Source organism: Suncus etruscus, chromosome 15, assembly GCF_024139225.1.
Source record: "Suncus etruscus isolate mSunEtr1 chromosome 15, mSunEtr1.pri.cur, whole genome shotgun sequence".
NCBI classification, from domain to species: Eukaryota; Metazoa; Chordata; class Mammalia; order Eulipotyphla; family Soricidae; genus Suncus; species Suncus etruscus.
Window position 1 is genome coordinate 46,744,833 of NC_064862.1, and position 17,963 is coordinate 46,762,795.

The 17,963-nt window shown below is 50.0% G+C and overlaps 1 protein-coding gene across 13 annotated transcripts in view; it reads left to right on the forward strand.

Moving 5' to 3' along the window:
- The window catches only part of CAMK2B (calcium/calmodulin dependent protein kinase II beta), a 70,258-nt gene that overhangs the window by 33,483 nt on the left and 18,812 nt on the right, over positions 1-17,963 (forward strand). For 12 of the 13 annotated variants that reach the window (XM_049789641.1, XM_049789643.1, XM_049789638.1 and 9 more), the window contains exons 2-3: positions 6,642-6,736; positions 15,998-16,057. The exons of the other annotated variant lie outside the window; for it this stretch is intronic. In XM_049789641.1, coding sequence (XP_049645598.1) covers positions 6,642-6,736; positions 15,998-16,057 — 155 coding nt within the window. The remainder of the gene's footprint in view (positions 1-6,641; positions 6,737-15,997; positions 16,058-17,963) is intronic. 13 annotated transcript variants of the gene reach the window in all.

Consider the following 17,963-nt stretch of genomic DNA (forward strand, 5'->3'; position numbering starts at 1 on the left):
ACCTCTGTCCCCCATGATATGCATCATGCCATTGGGGTGACAAAAGGGGACTACCCCATTTCCCATGATGACCCTTCCTCTAGGGGGTGTTGGCACTGGCTTGCAAGACCTAGAGCTGGGACGCTGATTCTCAATAGTGTATGTGTTGGGCTGGTGCTGGCCCTGGAACCTGGCCTGACTCCAACTACCCTCAGCTCCTGAAGTCCAAAACTCTGTCCAGGCAGAGGTGCCAGACACTGCTTCCTTGTCCCCACACCCACATGCACACAGCTCCTCTTGGGCTGCTGATGGCCCCTGGTGAGTGAAAGCTTAGAAGGGGGATCCCCGTGAAGCAGAAGGCAGAAGTGGTCCTAGCTGTGGTGCTCACAAACTTAGGGGCAGGAAGTCACCTGCAGGCTGGGTCAGAGAGAAAAGCTGCCATCGTTGGTGGCAACAGGGTTCACACTTGGCCCTTTAGCCTGCACTAGGCTCTTCTCTGGGCCCTTAAGTCTTATCATGGTAAATTAAGTAATAAAAATACGTACATCGAAGAATAAAAATAATGCATAATAAAATATTGTAATATGGTCTACACACATAAAAATCATGTGTAGACATTTTTGGTTTGGGGTTACATCTGGTGGTGCTCAGGAGTTACTCCTGGATTTGTGCTCAGAAATTACTCCTAGCGGGCTCAGGGAACCATGTGGGCTCCAGGGATCGAACCCTAGTTGGCCACATGCAAGGTGAGTATCCTTCCTTTTGTACTATAGCTCCGGCTCCTAGGTTTAGACTTTAAATGCACGTAACTTTCCTAGTGGCTCATGGAACCCTTGAGGAAAGAGCGTGTTTTGTCTGGTTAGGGGCTTACAGGCTGTCCTGTCATGGGGCTCCATGGCTCTGCTCCCTATCCACCATGTGTGGGCATTCCTGTGGCTCCACACCCTCACCCACATTCAACGATGTCAGGGTCCAGGCTGGTTGCTCTAACAGGTACCAGTACAGCCTTGCTCTGACATTCACCTGTCCTAGGCAGCATTTGAGCATTTGGTGGGGGCATCTCTTCATTAACTTATCTGCCACCTATCTCATTTGCATACAGCATGTCTGGGTCTACTCATTTTTTTAAGTTGGACTGTTTATTTTCTTACACAAACAGCTTCATTTGAAGGGTTCTGAGCATATATTGATTGGGTAACAGTCCTTTGTTCTGTTTCCTCCCATCCTGGACTTGTCTTTTCCTTCTCAGAAATCATCTTTCTTGGAGTTTATATTTCTACAGGTATATTGATAGTTTCTTTCTGGCTCCTGCTTTTGCTGTTGTGTCCCCAGAAAGTCATCACCAACCAAAGGTGACCCAACTTTTCTCCTGTGTTAACTTCTGGGAGTTTTCATTGCTTTGCACTTTACACTTATGCCTATAATTCATTTGGAGCTAATTTTGTGAAAAGTTTAAGAGCTCTCTTTATTTAGTGTCCTAGTAACAACTAGTTTTACTACTGTTTTAATCTATTGAAGCTACTAAATAAAAAAATAACCATGAGTCGGGTTTTCTTATAAACAACAAACATTTGGGGACAGAGAGAGTTCAGTAGGGAGGGCTTTTGCCTTGCTTGTGACAGATGAGGATTCTATCCCTGGTTGTTTCCCTTATCTCCCTCAGGAATGATTTCTGAGTGTAGAGACAGCAGTAACCCCTGAGTAACACTGGTTGTGGCCCGAAAATCAAAAGCAAAGATAAAATAACAAAATATGAACGTGTGTTCAGCTTTATTGCTCTGAAGTGTTGGTGTCTAGTGAGCACTTGCTTATTAGATGGAGGCTTCATCTTTCCTCTGGGAGATGAATAGAGGTGCTTTTGGTTATTATAAGGGACCAGGTTCACTCATAAGGGTGCAGTAAGCATATCTAGTTGCTTTACTATAGGATCTACCTCCCACTGCCCTGCCCTTAGGGGTTAGGATTCTGCTATATGAATGGTGGTGGTAGTGGGGGAGACAAACATTCAATCTGCAGCTAGCACCATTTTCCAATATGACTATCTTCTGCTGAATTGCTGTTATCAGTTGGTGACCAGAATCAAAAGGCACCCCATAGATTGGAAGAACAATATTTGCTCACCACTCATCTGACTAAGGCATAACATCCAAGACATAGGAAGTACTTGTAAAACTGTAGGAAAAAGCAAACAACCCTGTCAATATATGGGGCAAAAAGATGAACAGAAACTCCTTCAGGAAGACATACAGATGGAAAATAAGTATGTGAAAAAAGTTGCTGCATTATATCTCATCAGAGAAGTACAAATCAGAGAGAGAGAGAAAAAGAGAATGTGAGACAACAATGTGAGACTAGCACACATCAGAAAGAACAATAGATGCAAGAGAAAGGGATCCCCACCCACTGCTGGGGGAATGCCAATTGGTCCAAACTCTTTGAAAAGTCATTTGGACATTTCTCAGAAAACTATACATTGAGCTTCCATGTGATACAGCAGTTCAACTTCTTGGCACAAAACTCAATTCTGAAAAGACTAACATAGGCACAACTCTGTTCACTATAGCACTATTCACCAAATTGGGGAAAGAGTTAATACAGTGAGGAAGGTGCTTGCCTTGCACTCAGTCTACCCAGGTTCAATCCCCAGCACCATCTATGGCTCCCAGAGCATCACCAGGACTGATACCTGCTTGCAGAGCCAGAAGTAAGTTCTGAGCACCACTGGGTGAGACCTCAAACAAAAATCAAAAACAAGATTAACACAGAACAGTGAATGGATGCTGACAACTACCATTGACTATGAGAGAGAGAGAGAGAGAGAGAGAGAGAGAGAAGAGAGAAGAGAAGAGAGAGAAGCAGAATGCCTATCCTGGAGACAGGCAGGAGGAGGGAGAGAAGGGAAATGGGGAACATTAGTGGTGGGAAAGCTACACTGGCGAAGGGTGGTGTACATTCAATGACTTAAACCCAACTATAAACAATTCTGTAATCATAGTTCTTAAATAAATTATTTTAAAAGCATAAAAAGAAACCGGGGCCATTGTGGTAGCACAGTGGTAAAGCATTTGCCTTGCATGCTGCCAACCTGGGATGGACCCAGGTTTGATCCCTGGCATCCCATATAATCCCCCAAGCCTGCAAGGAGAGATTTCTTGGTACAGAGCCAGGATTAAACCTTGAGTATTGTGAATGTGCCCCCAAAACAAAAATCAAAACAGAAAAATAAAACCCCACAAGAGTCAGAATCTGAAACAAACCAAGTGCCCAAGATCAGATAAATGACAGAATAAAGAAACTGGTTTCTTTCCACACAATGGAATACTACTTGGCAATAAGAAAAAGATGAAGCCATGCTCTTTGCCGCTACAAGCATGGAACTGGACCAGTCAGAAGTACAGACACAGATGAGCTCTCTCGTATGTAGGGTATAAAGGAACAGTAAGAGAAAGCCAATGCCTGAGAACTGGTTTCTAGAACTGAGCTTATTATGGCAACAGGAAGGGGGCTTGGAATTGAGGAGGAAGTCACTGTGATTATGGTGGAGGGCCAGGAGCTCTTTGGTGGGGAGTGTGGTGGTGTTAAAAAAAAATCCTGGTTCTGCTTTCAGAAATTGCTCCTAGCAGGCTCGGGAGACCCTATGGAATGCCAGGGATGGAACCTGGGTCGGCCATGTGCAAATCGAGAACTGCCCTCCCCATTGTGCTATGGCCCTGGTCCTGATGAAACCTATTATTAACAGTATTGAAAATCATGTTTCCATAAAGCAATCCCTTGACTGTGCTTGTGAGGGTCTATTTCGGGATCTGAAGTCTGTTCCATGAATCTGCTCCCTTCTCTCCCTAAACTGCAGTGATTTTGGTGGGGTTTCAAGGCAGTGCTGGGGGCTGAGTTCCTCTCCCAGGACCCCTGGCTGGGCGATGCTCAGACCTGGCAATGTGGCATCACCAGGTGGACCAGTAGATCATGCTTGATAGACCAAGTGGTGCAGGGCTTCTGTCTGCCCATCCATGTGGTCCAGCCTTCCTCGCCAGCTTCCACCATAGCCCATCCCTGTGGACTGCAGCTTTCTAAAGGAGTTTTGAGGTCAAATGGTCTCAGTTTTGTAACTTTGTATTGGTCTTTCGCTTCTGTAGGAGAACTTGAGGTTCATTTTGCTGATCGTAACAAAATAACTTGCTGGGATTTTGGTTCTGACTATATTGAATCTATAGATCAAGCTGGGCAGACTTCAGCCTGATTATATCCAGCCTTTCAGCAGTGACCATGGAGAAACTACTTTTTAATTTATTTCATCAGGATGTTATTGTTTTACTAATCTGGATCTTGGATATTTTCATTAGATTTATTCCTCAGGACTGACTTCTTGTGTGCTGAGGTTATTTTTAAAATTTAAAATTCAAATTTGTTTTTTTGCTGGTCTATAAGTACATGGTTGTCTATTAATCTTGTATTCAACCACATGGCCAAAATTGCTCATTAGAGTAATCTGGATTATTTTAGTTTTGTTTTGTTTTGTTTTGTTTTGTTTTGTTTTTGGGTCACACCCGGCAGTGCTCAGGGGTTACTCCTGGCTCCATGCCCAGAAATCGCTCCTGGTAGGCTCAGGGGACCATATGGGATGCCGGGATTCGAACCAATGACCTTCTGCATGAAAGGCAAACACCTTACCTCCATGCTATCTCTCCGGCCCCTATTTTAGGTTTTCTACTTAGTTGATCATACCAGCCATGAAGTAAGGATGGTTTTAGTTTTGTTCTCAATCTGTGTAGTTTTTTTTTTTTTTTCAGGGGTAGGCACACCCAAAGACACTCAGAGGTTATTCTTGGGCTTGTGCTCAGGAATCGCTCCTACAAGGTTCAGGGGACCATATGGGATGCCGGAGATTGAATCCAAATCAGTCCCGGGTCGGCTGTATGCAAGGAAAACACCCTACCTGCTCCTCCTCCAGTACCTCTTCATCTTTCTTTGACCTGATTTTCTCTTTCATTTTCCAATGTGGAAGCCTGTTATTTACTTTAAATCTCCTTAATAGATGCACCAAATACTACAAATTTCCTTCTAAGTACCGTTTGTTCAGCATCCCACACACTTCGATGTTTTACTGCATTTCACTTGTTAGAAATATTTTGAAAATTTGTATCTTTGATGCTGGTGTGATGTGTGTATAATTTGGAGGTGTGTTGTTTAATCTCCACGGATTTTGAGGTTTGGTCTAGTTTTCATTTCCAGTTCCATTTCAGTACATGTTGGGCTCACACTTTTTTGTTTTGTTTTGTTTTGTTTTTGTTTTGTTTTTGGGCCACACCCGGTGACGCTCAGGGGTTACTCCTGGCTATGCACTCAGAAGTTGCTCCTGGCTTGGGGGACCATATGGGACGCCGGGGGATCGAACCCCGGTCCGTCCAAGGCTAGCGCAGGCAAGGCAGGCACCTTACCTCTAGCGCCACCGCCCGGCCCCAAATGTGTTTTTTTTTTATTTTGGGGTCACACCCGTTTGGTGCTCAGGGGTTATTCCTGGCTAAGCGCTCAGAAATTGCCCCTGGCTTGGGGGGACCATATGGGACACCGGGGGATCGAACCATGGTCCTGATCCTTGGCTAGCGCTTGCAAGGCAGACATCTTACTTCTAGCGCCACCTCGCCGGCCCCGGGCTCACACTTTGTATCTCCTCTGTTCTTGGTGATTTATGTGTCTATTTGAGGTCTACATCCAGCAGCTCAGGGCTAGCTTCTGTGCTCAGGCTTCACTTTTATTGGTGCTCAGGGACTGGAAAGCTGGTAACCAGAGTGTGTCTCCTTTTTAGTGATGTTGGAAATCCACTACCTTTGCTCTTGTCAGGAGCACTCAGCAGCTGCCACAGACACCCTTTCACTTCCTAACAGTGACTGTGCCCCTAAAAGTCTCCATGATCCAATGCTCCAGCAAGTCTAGGTCCCTGGGTGGGGGCCACAGTGCCCTTCACCCTTGAGGGGCACCTCCTCTGTGAGGCCTGTGATGGCAGGTGGGAGCCTGGTTTGGGGGTGTGGCTGGTCTGAGCTGTTACTATGTCTTCCCCAGGGTTAAATCACCCCCATCGTGGAGCCTATCACCAGGGCCTCTTTGAGGTCTGTCAGGTCAGAGCTCAGTTGTATGATACCAGGTGACCATATGCTGTCCCTTACAGGAAATTCCTCACAGGAAGCTTTGCTGGAGTAGACCATTTGTTTGTTATTCTGCTCTGCCCTCTCTGCTTCCACCTGACCAGGGCAGTGTTGGTGTAAGGAAAAGGTCCTCATCCTGTCCTTCTTACAGAAAGGAGATGCAGTGGGGCCACTGGGGGACAGTGACTGGGCCCGTAGTCTGTGCTTCCTGGCTCACGTGTCTGGGGGAGTCTCTGAGGCAGGGACAGAGTGTTGGGACCCGTAGATAGTCAAAATGCTCCATGGTCTACATGGTACCCAAGACCCCTGGACAGCTCTTCAGGGGCCACGTGAGACTGTTCATGTGTGCTGCATATGTGTACACAGGGGAGTGTACATGCATGTGATGGTTGAGTGGGGATGGGAGAGTGCAGTGAGGTTGGGTGGGGCTGGAAGAGGGTGATGCAGGATGGGAGAGGGTCTGCCCTGCCGCATCTGGTGGCCATGGGTTGGCAGGACAGTCACAGCTCTGCTTCCCCGCAGGGGCGCCTTCTCCGTGGTGCGCCGCTGCGTGAAGCTCTGCACGGGCCATGAATATGCAGCCAAGATCATCAACACCAAGAAGTTGTCGGCTCGAGGTAGGTATGAAGGCAGGGGGTGGGGATCCCTCAGTCAGGCTTGGCGTGGGCAGGCCCTGGTTATTGGTGGGTTCAGGGTGCCCAGTGAGCAGCCCCATCCTTCTGGATCGGATGCCTGAGGGAGGAGGGAAAGGTCCTGCCTGTTCCAGTGTGTCCAAAGCATCAGGTAGGTAAGGCAGAGTCAGGTAGGTGCCTGCAGGTATACTGGGAAATAGCAGGCATAGTTGTGACTGGGCAGTAGGGGTGTGGGTATGCTCCTCCATCCCTCCTCTCCTTACCTCTCCCCTCCTTTTCTCTCCTCTCTTCTCCTCTCTCCTTCTCTCCTCTCACCTTCCTTCCCTTTCTCTCCCCTCCCCATCCCTCTTTTCCTCCTGCTTTCCCTCCTTTCCTCCTCCTTTCCCTCCTTTTCTCTTCCACCCCTCCCCTCCTCTCTTCCCCTCAATCCCTCTCCTCTCCTCTTCCTTCATCTCATCTCCCCATCTCTCTTCCCTTCCTATACTTTACCCTTCCCTTCTCTTCCATCACCTCTCCTCTTACCTCCCCTCCCCTCGTTAGCCCTCCTCTCCCCACTTCCTTCCCTCTACTTCTTCCCTTTCCTTACCCTCCTTTCCTTTCCCTTTTTTTTCTTTTCCTGCTCTCCCCTCCTCTTCTTCCCTCTCTCCCTTGCCCTCCTTTGCAGTCTCTGATACCTGAACTGGTACCACTTCAGGTAGGTGGGCCCTCCCTCATCCAGGGCCTCAGGAGTGACCCTGGGGACTGGAGAGGAGCGGCACCAGTTCTTGTAGGGAACAAGAGGGCGGCCAAATGCCCTGATTCCCAGCTCTGAAGGGGGAGAGGAGCCTGCAGGAGCCACGTTGAGGGGCACCCTGACTTGGCACTTTCTTTGCTTCAACTAGGCAGCAAAGACAGGGCGAGAACAGCCACACCCTCCACCCGGCACTGTGCAGTGGAGCATTCTTGGCGCTTCCAAAATGTCGCTTCTCTCAGACATTTTGTTTCATCTGGCAGCACTGAGCAACATGTTGAGAGAACAGACTTTTGCAATTAATTACTCAGCCAGTGGGGTTGAATGGAAGGTCCTAGTGTGGGACCCAGGGAGGAGCAGGGGTGAAGAATAGGCTGTGAGGTGGATCCTGTTGGTCATTATGCTTTGTGGCTGCATGAGGAGACTGTAGTGGGCAAAGGGCATTCAGCTGGCTGATTCTGGGTGCGAATGTCCTGTGGACACATGGGCCTGTTGGTATGGAGCCAGGGCCAGGCACTACAGGGGTGACAGGATAATCTGTAGCTCCATGACAGTTTTGTGACCCCAGGAAGAGATGACTATCAATTCACAGGTGCATTGGCCTAGGGTTAACTATGTGATGAATAAACACCCTGAGCTCTGAGGTGATGGAAGAAGGTACCCTGAGCTCTGAGATGATGGGAGCAGGTATTCTGGGATATGAGGTAATGAGAAGCAGGTATTCTGAAATTTGAGGTAATGGAGAACAGATATTCTGAGCTCTGAGGTGATGGGAGCAAGTACTCTTATCTCTGAGGTGATGGGATCAGGTATACTAAATTCTGAGTGAAATGGAGCAGGTACCCTAAATTTTGAGGTGATAAGGAGCATGTGCTCTGAGGTCTGGGGTGGTGGGGAACAGGAACCCTAAATTCTGAGGTGATAAGATGATACCCTAAATTCAGAGTGAAGGTGAGCAGGTACCATTAGGTACCATATGTGGTGGTGCAGAGTAGGTATCCTGAGCTCTGAAGTATGAGAAGCAAGTACTCTAAATTTCTAGATGATGGAGAGCAGGTACTCTGAGTTACGAGGTGATGGGGAACAGGTAGCCTGTTTTCTGGGTTGATGGGGGAACAGGTACCGTATTTTCTGGCATATAAAATGACTGGGCGTATAAGACGACCCCCTAATTTTGCAGTTAAAACATAGGTTTAGGCCTATATTTGCTGTATCAGACAGGTTCCTGTGCTGCAACTGTATGTACCACAGTGAGCCAATCACAACAAGCAAAGGTTCAAAGGTTATACTGTAATAGACTTCCTCTCTGACTCTGGCCAATCTGAGCAGGCTTTTTTTTTGTTGTTTGTTTTTGGGCCACACCCGGCGGTGCTCAGGGGTCACTCCTGGCTGTCTGCTCAGAAATAGCTCCTGGCAGGCACAGGGGACCATGTGGGACACAGGGATTCGAACCAACCACCTTAGGTCCTGGATTGGCTGCTTGCAAGGCAAACACCGCTGTGCTATCTCTCCGGGCCCCTGAGCAGACTTTTTACAGTGTAGATTCGGGTCCATAACATTGTCTAATTTGCATGCATAAAAAGCCTGCTTGGATTGGCTGAGTTAGAGAGGCGGTCCGAGCAGCTTAGCGGTGATTGGTGCAGGATCGAGTTGGAAAATTCGTTTTGTGGCAATATTCAGACAATTTTCGTTTAGCGGCATATTGAAACATTTTTCAGGATATACTCGGCATATAAGATGACCCCCGATTTTCGGTTGACTTTTTTTTGTTTGTTTGTTTCAAAAGTCGTCTTATATGCCGGAACTCTGAGGTGACGAGGACAGGTAGCCAAAATTCTGAGATGATGGCGAGCAGGTACCCTGAGTTCTGAAGTGATGAGGAACAGGTAGCCTGAGCACTGAGGTGATGAGGAGTTACTTATCAGCTCTGAGGTGAAGACCAGATACTCTGAAGTCTGAGGTGATGGGAGTAGGTACCCTGATTCTGAGGTGATGAGGAACAGGTAGCTTGAATTCTGAGATGATGGGAACAGTTACACTTCAGCTCTGAGGTGATGGAGATGATGTAGCCTGAGTTCTAAAGTGATGAGAGTAGGTACCCTGAGCTCTGAAGTGATGGGAGAAGATAACCTGAGTTCTTAAATGGTGGGAGCAAGTACCTCACAGTTCTGAGGTTATAGGAGCAGTTACTCTGAGCTCTTAGGCTATGGGAACAGGTAACATGTGTTATGAGGTGCTGGGATCAGGTATTTGAGCTCTGAGGTGATGGGAGCAGATATCCTAAGCTCTGAGGTTATGTGGAATAGTTACCTTTATTCCTTAGGTGATGGGGAACAGGTTCTTTGAACTCTGAGGTGATGGGGTGCAGGAACATTGAGCCTGAGGTAATGGGTATCATGTACCCTGAACTTGGAACTGATGGAGAGCAGGTACCTTGATCTCTGAGGTGTTGGGGAGCAGCTACCCTAAATTATGTGGTGATGGGAACAGGTACCCTGTGCTCTGAGGTGATTGGAGAAGATACCCTAAGCTTTGAGGATAGGTACCCTAAATTCTGAGGTGAAAGGGAACATTTCCCCTCAATTCTAAGGTAAAAGGAAGCTGGCACCTTGAGCTCTGAGGTGATGGAAATAGGTACTCTGAGCTCAGAGGTGAGGGGAGCAGTTACACTGAGCTCTGAAGTAATGGGGGGTAGTTACCCTAAATTATGAGATGATGTGGATCTGGTATCCTGAGCTCTGAGGTGATGGGAGCAAGTTCCTAGAGCTCAATTAATGGGTAGCAGGTACCCGGAGTTAATGGCAAGTACTTACCCCTCACCTCTGAGGTGATGGAAACAACCTAGCTTAAGATATGAGGTGATGTTGAGCGTTTACTCTTCAGATCTGATGTGATGGGGAGGAGGAACCCTGAACTCTGAGGTGATGGAGAGTGGGTACATTGAGCTCAGATAATGGAGAGCAGGTAACCTGAGCTCTGTGGTTATGGGAGTAATTACCCCTGTGTTCTGAGGTGATGGTAGCTATTACCACTGAGTTCTCAAGTAATGAGGACAAGTTAGCTTGAACTCTGAGTTGATGGAAAGCAGGTACCCTTCAGATCTGAAGTGATGAGTGAGGGTACTCTGAGCTCTGAAGTGATAAGAGCAGGTACTCTGAGATTTGAGGTGATATGAGACACCCTAAGTTGGGAGGTGATGGGAGCAATTACCCCTCAACTCTGAGGTGATGGGAGCAGTTACCTGTTATCTGAGATGATTGGAGCAGGTACCTTAAATTCCGAGGTTATGAGGCATATACCCTAAATTCTGAGATTATGGGGAACAGGTACACTGAGCTCTGAGTTGATGGGAGAGGGTATTCTGAACTCTGAAGTGATCTGAGAAAGTTCCCTAAGTTCTGAGGTGATGGGGATAAGGTACTCTATGGTCTGGTATGATGGGGAGTAGTTACCCTATATTCTGACATGATTAGGAGCTGGTACCCTAAGCTCTGAGGTTATGGGAGCAGATAACTTTGATTTCAGAGATGTTGGGGAGCAGTTATTCTGAGATCTGAGGTGGTTTGGGAGCAGGTAGCTTGAGCTCTGAGGTGATTGGAGCACATACCCTGAGCAAATAGGTGATGGGGAGCAGGTACCCTCATCTGAGGTAATGGCAGTAGTTACCCCTGAGATCTAAGATGATGGATACCAGGTAGTCTGAGCTCTGAGGTGATGGAGAGCAAGAACTCTGAGTTGTGAAGTGATGGGAGAAGTTATCCTGAGCTCCGAGATGATGGGAGCATGTACCTTTGAGTTCTGAGGTTATGGGAAGCAGTTATGCTAAATTCCAAGGTGATGGAGAGCTGGTCCCTTGAGCTCTGAGGTGATGGTAGCAGGTAATGGGTGCAGATACTCTAAATTCTGAGATTCTGAGATAATGGAGAGCAGGTACCCTGAGTCTGAGATGATGGGAGAAAGTACACTGAGCTCTGAGGTTATCTGAGCAGGTACCCTGAGTTGGGAGATGATGGGTAGTAGGTATCTTGAGATCTGAGGTGATGGGGAGCAGTTATTCCTTTGCTCTGAAGTGATGGGGGTGGCCTAGCCTGAGGTGTGAAGTGAAGAGAGTAGGTACCCTGAATCTGAGGCTATATTGAGCAGTTACCCCTTACTTCTGAGGTGATGGGTGAAGGTACCCTAACTTCTGAGTTGAGAACAAGTATACTGAGTTCAGAGGTAATGGGGACCAAGTACTTTGAGCTCAGAGGTGATGTGGAGAAGGTGCTCTGAGCTCTGAGGTGATGGGAGCAATTGCGCTTGAGTTCTAAGGTAATAATGGGAACCAGGTACTTTTAGCTCTGAGTTGATGGAAATAAGGTACCCCTCAGCTCTGAGGTTATGAGTGCAGATACCCTGAGCTCTAAGGTGATGAGAGCAGGTACCTCTGAGTTCTGCAGTGATGAGTTACTTCAGTTACTCTGAGCTCTTAGGCAATAGGAGCAGTTAACCTGAGCTGTGAGGTGAGGAAAAGCAGGCTCCCTGATCTCTGAGGCGATGATGAAAATTTACTCTGAGCTTTGAAGTAACGGGGAGCAGATACGTTGAAATCTGAGGTATTGAATCAGGTACCCTGAATTCTGAGATGATTTCTAAGTTATTTCTAAGGTCTAAGATGATGGATACCAGGTAGCTTGAGCTCTGAGGTGATGAGAGTAGGTATCCTGGGCTTTGAAGTGATGATGACCTTGTACCATAAATTCTGTGGTGATGGGGACCAGGTTTTCTTGAGCTGAGTTGATGGAAGGCAGGTACCATTCAGCTCTGATGTGATGAAGAAGAGGTAGCCTGAGCTCTGAGGTGATGGTATCAGGCACATTCATGAAGAGCAGGTACCTTTGCACAGAGATGATGGGTAGCAGGTACCCTGAGTTCTGAGTGATGGGAGTGAAGGGAGCAATTATTCCTGATTTCTGAAGTGGTAGAAACCAGGTAGCTTGAACTCTGAGTCGATGGAAAGAAGGTACTCCTAGATCTGAGATGATGGGAGCAGGTACCCTTAGCTCTGAGGTGATGGGAGGCAAGTACCCTGTGATCTGTGATGCTGGGTATCAGATAACCTGTGCTCTGAGATGATGTTGAGCAGTTATTCTGAGCTCTGAGGTGATGGGGAACAGGCACCCTGATCTCTGAGTTGATGGGGAGCAAGAACCATGAGCTCTAAGGTGATGGGGAACAAGTACCCCAAGGTCCATCCTCCTGAGTTTGTCCCTACATTTTCTGCCCTGATGGTCCCTTGGTGAATTCACTGTACTTGCATGCCCCTACCTAACTCTACTCATATCTGCCCCCAGACAGCCCCTACTTGCCCCTGCTCCTCACCTCTATCTTACCCTATTCAGCCCTGCCCACCTTGGCCCATCCCAGTGTGTTCCCAGGTCCTGTGGACTGACCTGGAGGAGGGGACTGGACATGGAGGACCTGGGCTTGGCTATGGGGCTGCTTCTAGCCCTTCTTGCTCTCTGACGCAGTGCTCAGTTTCAGCCTGATCCGAACCTGGGGTGGGGCTATTGTCTCAGTTTTTCCCTGAAGGTCCACTGAGCTGTTGGAGGGAGCTTGTGCTGCACCTCAGCCTGGGCCAGATAACCAGGCTGAGCTGGTCAGGACCTGAATGGACTGTGCTGGAGCTCCATGGACAGGTGGTTGGGCCAAGTTTGGAGAGAGAGAAATATGGGCAAGAGATGGTGAGAGATGACAAATGATGGTCCCTTGGCCCTTCTCTGCAGGCCAAGCTAGCCCGGGAGGTGGCGAGCAGCCATGCAGTGCTTTTGGCTACGTGGCCTCTGCTGGCTTTTGCCAGGATCAGTGAAATAGCATCTCTGCCTTCCCTAGCACAGCCCTGGGACTGGGCCTCTAGGGACAGAGACATGGGATGCAGGATGCAGGGCAGCCACTGCATTGTCACAGGACAAGATCTTTGGGGTGAGGGAGAGGGAAGGAGGGAACTGAGGTTTTAAATAGGAGCCCAGGGCACCTAAGCCTCTCTCCTGAGCTCAGGAGCTGCGGTGGGGCAGTGCCTGGAGCCCCCATTCTAGACCTGGCCTTAGCCAGGGCTTCTTCAGCATCTGTCCCCAGCTCAGTGACCTACATGGGCTGAACTGTCACTGCCTGCAGTGTCTCTGCAGGGGACAGAATCCTAGTGTCTCTCCAGGGTGCCAGGACCCAAATGGAAGCCTAAGGGAACCCCCTTTCTCTATGCTGAAGATCTGGTTGGGTCCAGCTGCCCTATACACAATTAGTGCTGGGCTTGGCTTCTCATGAGGGTCCTGTGTGGCATGAGGCCCCAGCATTCCCTGATTTGGGGGCACAGTGGCAGCTGTGGGGCGGGCACTTATGCCCGAGTGGGCTGGTGTCGTGAGGCTGAGCCTGGAAGCTAATTGCCGGTTGCCACAGAGCCTTTGGAAGAAGCTGCAGCGGCCCAGAGGAGCCCCTGTTCTCTGCCTGCCCAGGGGGGCTTCGTAATCTAGCAGTCTGTGGGGAGGGGACTGCTGGGCACAGCCTGGACAGCGGGGGGGGGGGGTGGCTGAGCATATGACCAAGGAAGAGCCACAGAAACCCTTAGGGGGACCCCCAATGATGTATCCAACTCGCCCCTCTGACTCCCTGCACTGCTCCAGCTACCCCACACCTCATGTCCAGCCTGAAAATTGAGGGATCTCTGCTGCAGGGGGCAGTTCCAGGTTAGTTTGAGGCCTTCTGTCCCCTAAATCAAGTACCCATGTGGTTGTGCCACTGGCCCTAGACTGATTTGCTGGCCCAGACTCAACTGGTGTCCCCCACCTTCCAGGCCACCATGTCTCCCACCTTCTATGTCAGGACAGGGACACCCTGGCTTGTCTGTCCTAAAATTGGGCTTCAGCTACCACAGGGCAAGCCTGGTGCATCAGCATGACCTGGCCCAGGACAGCACAGCCCAATTGCTCCTGTTTTGGGCCAGCTCTAGGACCTGGGATTCTGGCCCTGCTCTGGGACCTGAGATTCTGGCCCTGCTCTGGGACATGGGTACCTGGCCCAGTCCCTGAGCTGCAGCACTGCCTGTCCAGTCCTGAAACTCAGTAAGAGTCTGTGATGTGGCGCGTCCTGGGCCCTGAGATTCTAGGAAGTTGTCTCCTGCTGTCTGATGTGCAGAGGCCCTGGAGTGCACTGGAGGCCCACAGTGATATACCCAGAATCCACAGGGATGTTCTGGGTCAGGAGGGTCAGGAGGGCCTGTGGGGTGGGTGGGAACTTCCAGTGGGTAGGTTGGCCTTCCTGTGGGGTAGGCAAGGCCATCCTGTGTATGGGCCTTCCAACGTCTGGGCAGGCCTTTCTGTGGGGTAAACAGGGCCCTCCTGTCTTGTAGGGTATTGGCTGCAGGGATGGCCCTATCCTGCTGCCCAGCTGTTAGTGGGGTCCGCAGACTATCACATGTGGCATCACCTTCCCCTCTCTCCTTACCTTTCCCTATCTCTGGTGGGCCCTAAGTAGCAGTTGGCCCAGAGTTACCCTAGATGCCCAGTGCCCCTCTGGGGGATTCCTGGGTATGTGGGTGCAGCAGTCACATGACTGGTAGGCCCCAGGCTGAGGTGCCTAGTGAGTGCCGCCTGATCACCCTGGTGGGTGGGAGACACCCTGGGCTGCTGTATGAACACTGCTGAGTGGGCTTCCTTAGCATCTTCCCATTGCCCTCGGTCCCCTTGGAGCAGCCTGTTCCCCCGTCCTGGTCCACCCCCGCTCAGTGCCTCTGGGGCCCTGTGGTGACAGCTTTGCTGCTGCTCCTGGCAGCTGGCAAGGAGCCAGGCATCCTCCCACGTCCTCCTGTCCCTTCTCTGGCTCCTCCATGAGTCACCCACAGCCAGTGAGCAGGTGGGGGGCTTGTGGGGCCAGGGGAGCAAGATGGGACAGGGCTGGAGAGGACATTGCCTGATGCACCTGTGGCCAGCACTGACCCCCGCCTGGTCCAGGCTGCCCTGCAGGGGACAAGAGTGTCTGAGAATGTGTGTTTGTATGAATGTATCAGATGAGAGTGTGCTTGTGTGTTTCCTCCACACTGATGAGACATGTGACCTCAGTTTCCCACCTGCCTATGTCCTCAACACTCAATGTCAGCTCATGCCTTTACTTACTCCAATCGATGCCTTTGAGGGAGGCTCTCAGTGTGAGAGCAGACTCTCTGTGGAAGGTGGATTCCTGTGAGACATGGGTACAGGCAGAGCCGGGCTGCTGTCTTCTCCTTTTCTCTCATCACCAGAGTCTTGGGCTCTGGAGATATCACCCTCCTGCTCACCCTCCGCCCCAACAGCAGCTCCTGCCATCCCCATGTCTGTGCTGGGGTGTGGGGAGGGCATGGGCAGTCCCTAGCATCTGGAAGGGCTGAGCAGGTGTGGCCCCCTGCCCCACCCTGCAATTTCATAGTAGTGGCCTCTTCCATGTGGTATTTTGGGGGTATCCTAGCTGTTGGGGTTCCAAGGTGATGCCATGTCCCCCGCTGTCCCCAGATCATCAGAAGCTGGAGAGGGAGGCTCGGATCTGCCGCCTTCTGAAGCACCCCAACATTGGTGAGTGGCACAGTGGGAATCGAGGGTGCTCTGGGATCATTCTGGGGTGTGCTGGGGTCATTCTGGGGTTGCTCTGGGGTCACTCTGGGGGTGCCCTGGGGTCATTCTGGGGGTACTCGGGATTTTCTGGGGTGTTGGTAGTGGGGTCCAGTCTCCCCTCAGCAAACCTTTTCCTCCTCCTCCTTAGGATCCCTTCAGACCCCCAGGGTGCTCCTCTTCCAACATAAAAGTGGACCCCCTGGGCAGTAGGTTCTGACTGGCCTTTTGGCCTCAGAGAGGAGTTGGGCTGGACATGGTGGTTTCAGAAAGTCTGTAGCAGGCAAGGGACAGGTTTGGACCCAGAGCTCAGAGTTGTCCCCCCACCCTGGTGTCCCGGAAATCTAGTGCCCCACTAGATAAGCATCTGGGGAGGTTAGCCTTTGTCAGTCAGCTACATACCCACTCTCACCCCACTGCCTCATCCTGACCAGGACACAAGGCCTCACTCAGGTCCTCAGAACTGGTCCTGGGACATGTGGGGCCTCTGCTGCTGTTAGGGAATGTGGGGAGGCCGAACTCATTCCCTGCTGGGAAGATCTATCTGCACGTGCGGCCCCTCAAGGTAGCACGGGTGGTCGGTGTTCGAGGTTTTGGGGAAGCAGTGGGCAAGACTAGGGGAGTCCTGTTCACTGGATTTCAGGCACCTCCCTGCCATTTCCTGCTGCTATTTACTCACTCCCTGGACAGGCTGGTGAAGCCTCGTCCCCCTCTGCCTGTGAGATCATAGATCCATGCTAGGTAGGTTTGCTTCAAACCGTTAAAATAACCCCAACCCTTTCCCACTGTTCAAAATAGCGTTGTGAATAGCACAGCAGTAGGGTGTTTGCCTTGCATGCAGCTGACCCAGGATGGACCCAGATTTTATTCCTAAAAAAATAAAAGAAAAAGAAATGAAGAAAGGAAAAAAAGAAAGAAAGAAAGAAAGAAAGAAAGAGAGAGAAAGAAAGAAAGAAAGAAAGAAAGAAAGGAAGGAAGGAAGGAAGGAAGGAAGGAAGGAAGGAAAAGAAGGAAGGAAGGAAGGAAGGAAGGAAAAGAAGGAAGGAAGGAAGGAAAAGAAGGGAGGAAGGAAAGAAGAAAAGAAGGAAAAGAAGGAAGGAAGGAAGGGTAAGAAAGAGAAAAAGAAAGAAAGAAAGAGAAAAAGAAAGGAAGGAAGGAAGGAAGAAAAGAAAAGAAAAAAGAAAAGAAAAGGAAAGTAATGAAATTACTCCAGCAGGCTCAGGAGCATGGGTCATTCGATGCTGGGGATAGAACCTGGGTCGGCCATGTACAAGGCAAACACCCTCCCTGCTATGCCCTAGCTCTGGCTCTGAGGCAAGGACAGTTTTGAAAACCCTCATCTGTGGGCTGGGCGCCTCCATTTCTACCTCATGTAGACTCCATCCCATGACCCGAGAGCTCCCTTGGCAAGAGAGCTTTATTGGCAAGAACGGGACCCCAGCACATACATTTTAGAGCCATTGCCACCTTTCCCTGTCCTGATGGGGGACCCAGTACAGCCCGAGAGTTGCCCCATCTCTAACTGCACAGGGGACCCCTGCAAGGTCTTAGAGTTGCCTCTCTGCATGAAGTGGGGCCTACTGCCCCTCATTGGGATAGACCTTCTGGCCCCATGGGGAAAAGTGTACTGTACTGGCATTCCTCAGCTTTGCATATGGCATTTGAGGTGGGGGCACCCAGGCCTGACCCTCCATGGTCCTCACTGCTTGGGGCATAAACAGAGATCTCTGAGGTTGTCCCAGGGGTGCACCTGCCCAGCACCCCCAGAACAGTCAGGGCAAGTGCAAGTGACCTCATGGAATCTGGGCCAGTCTGGGTCACCATCTACAGATGTCAGGAATGGGAGCAGTTGTTACTCCTGGGCATGAGG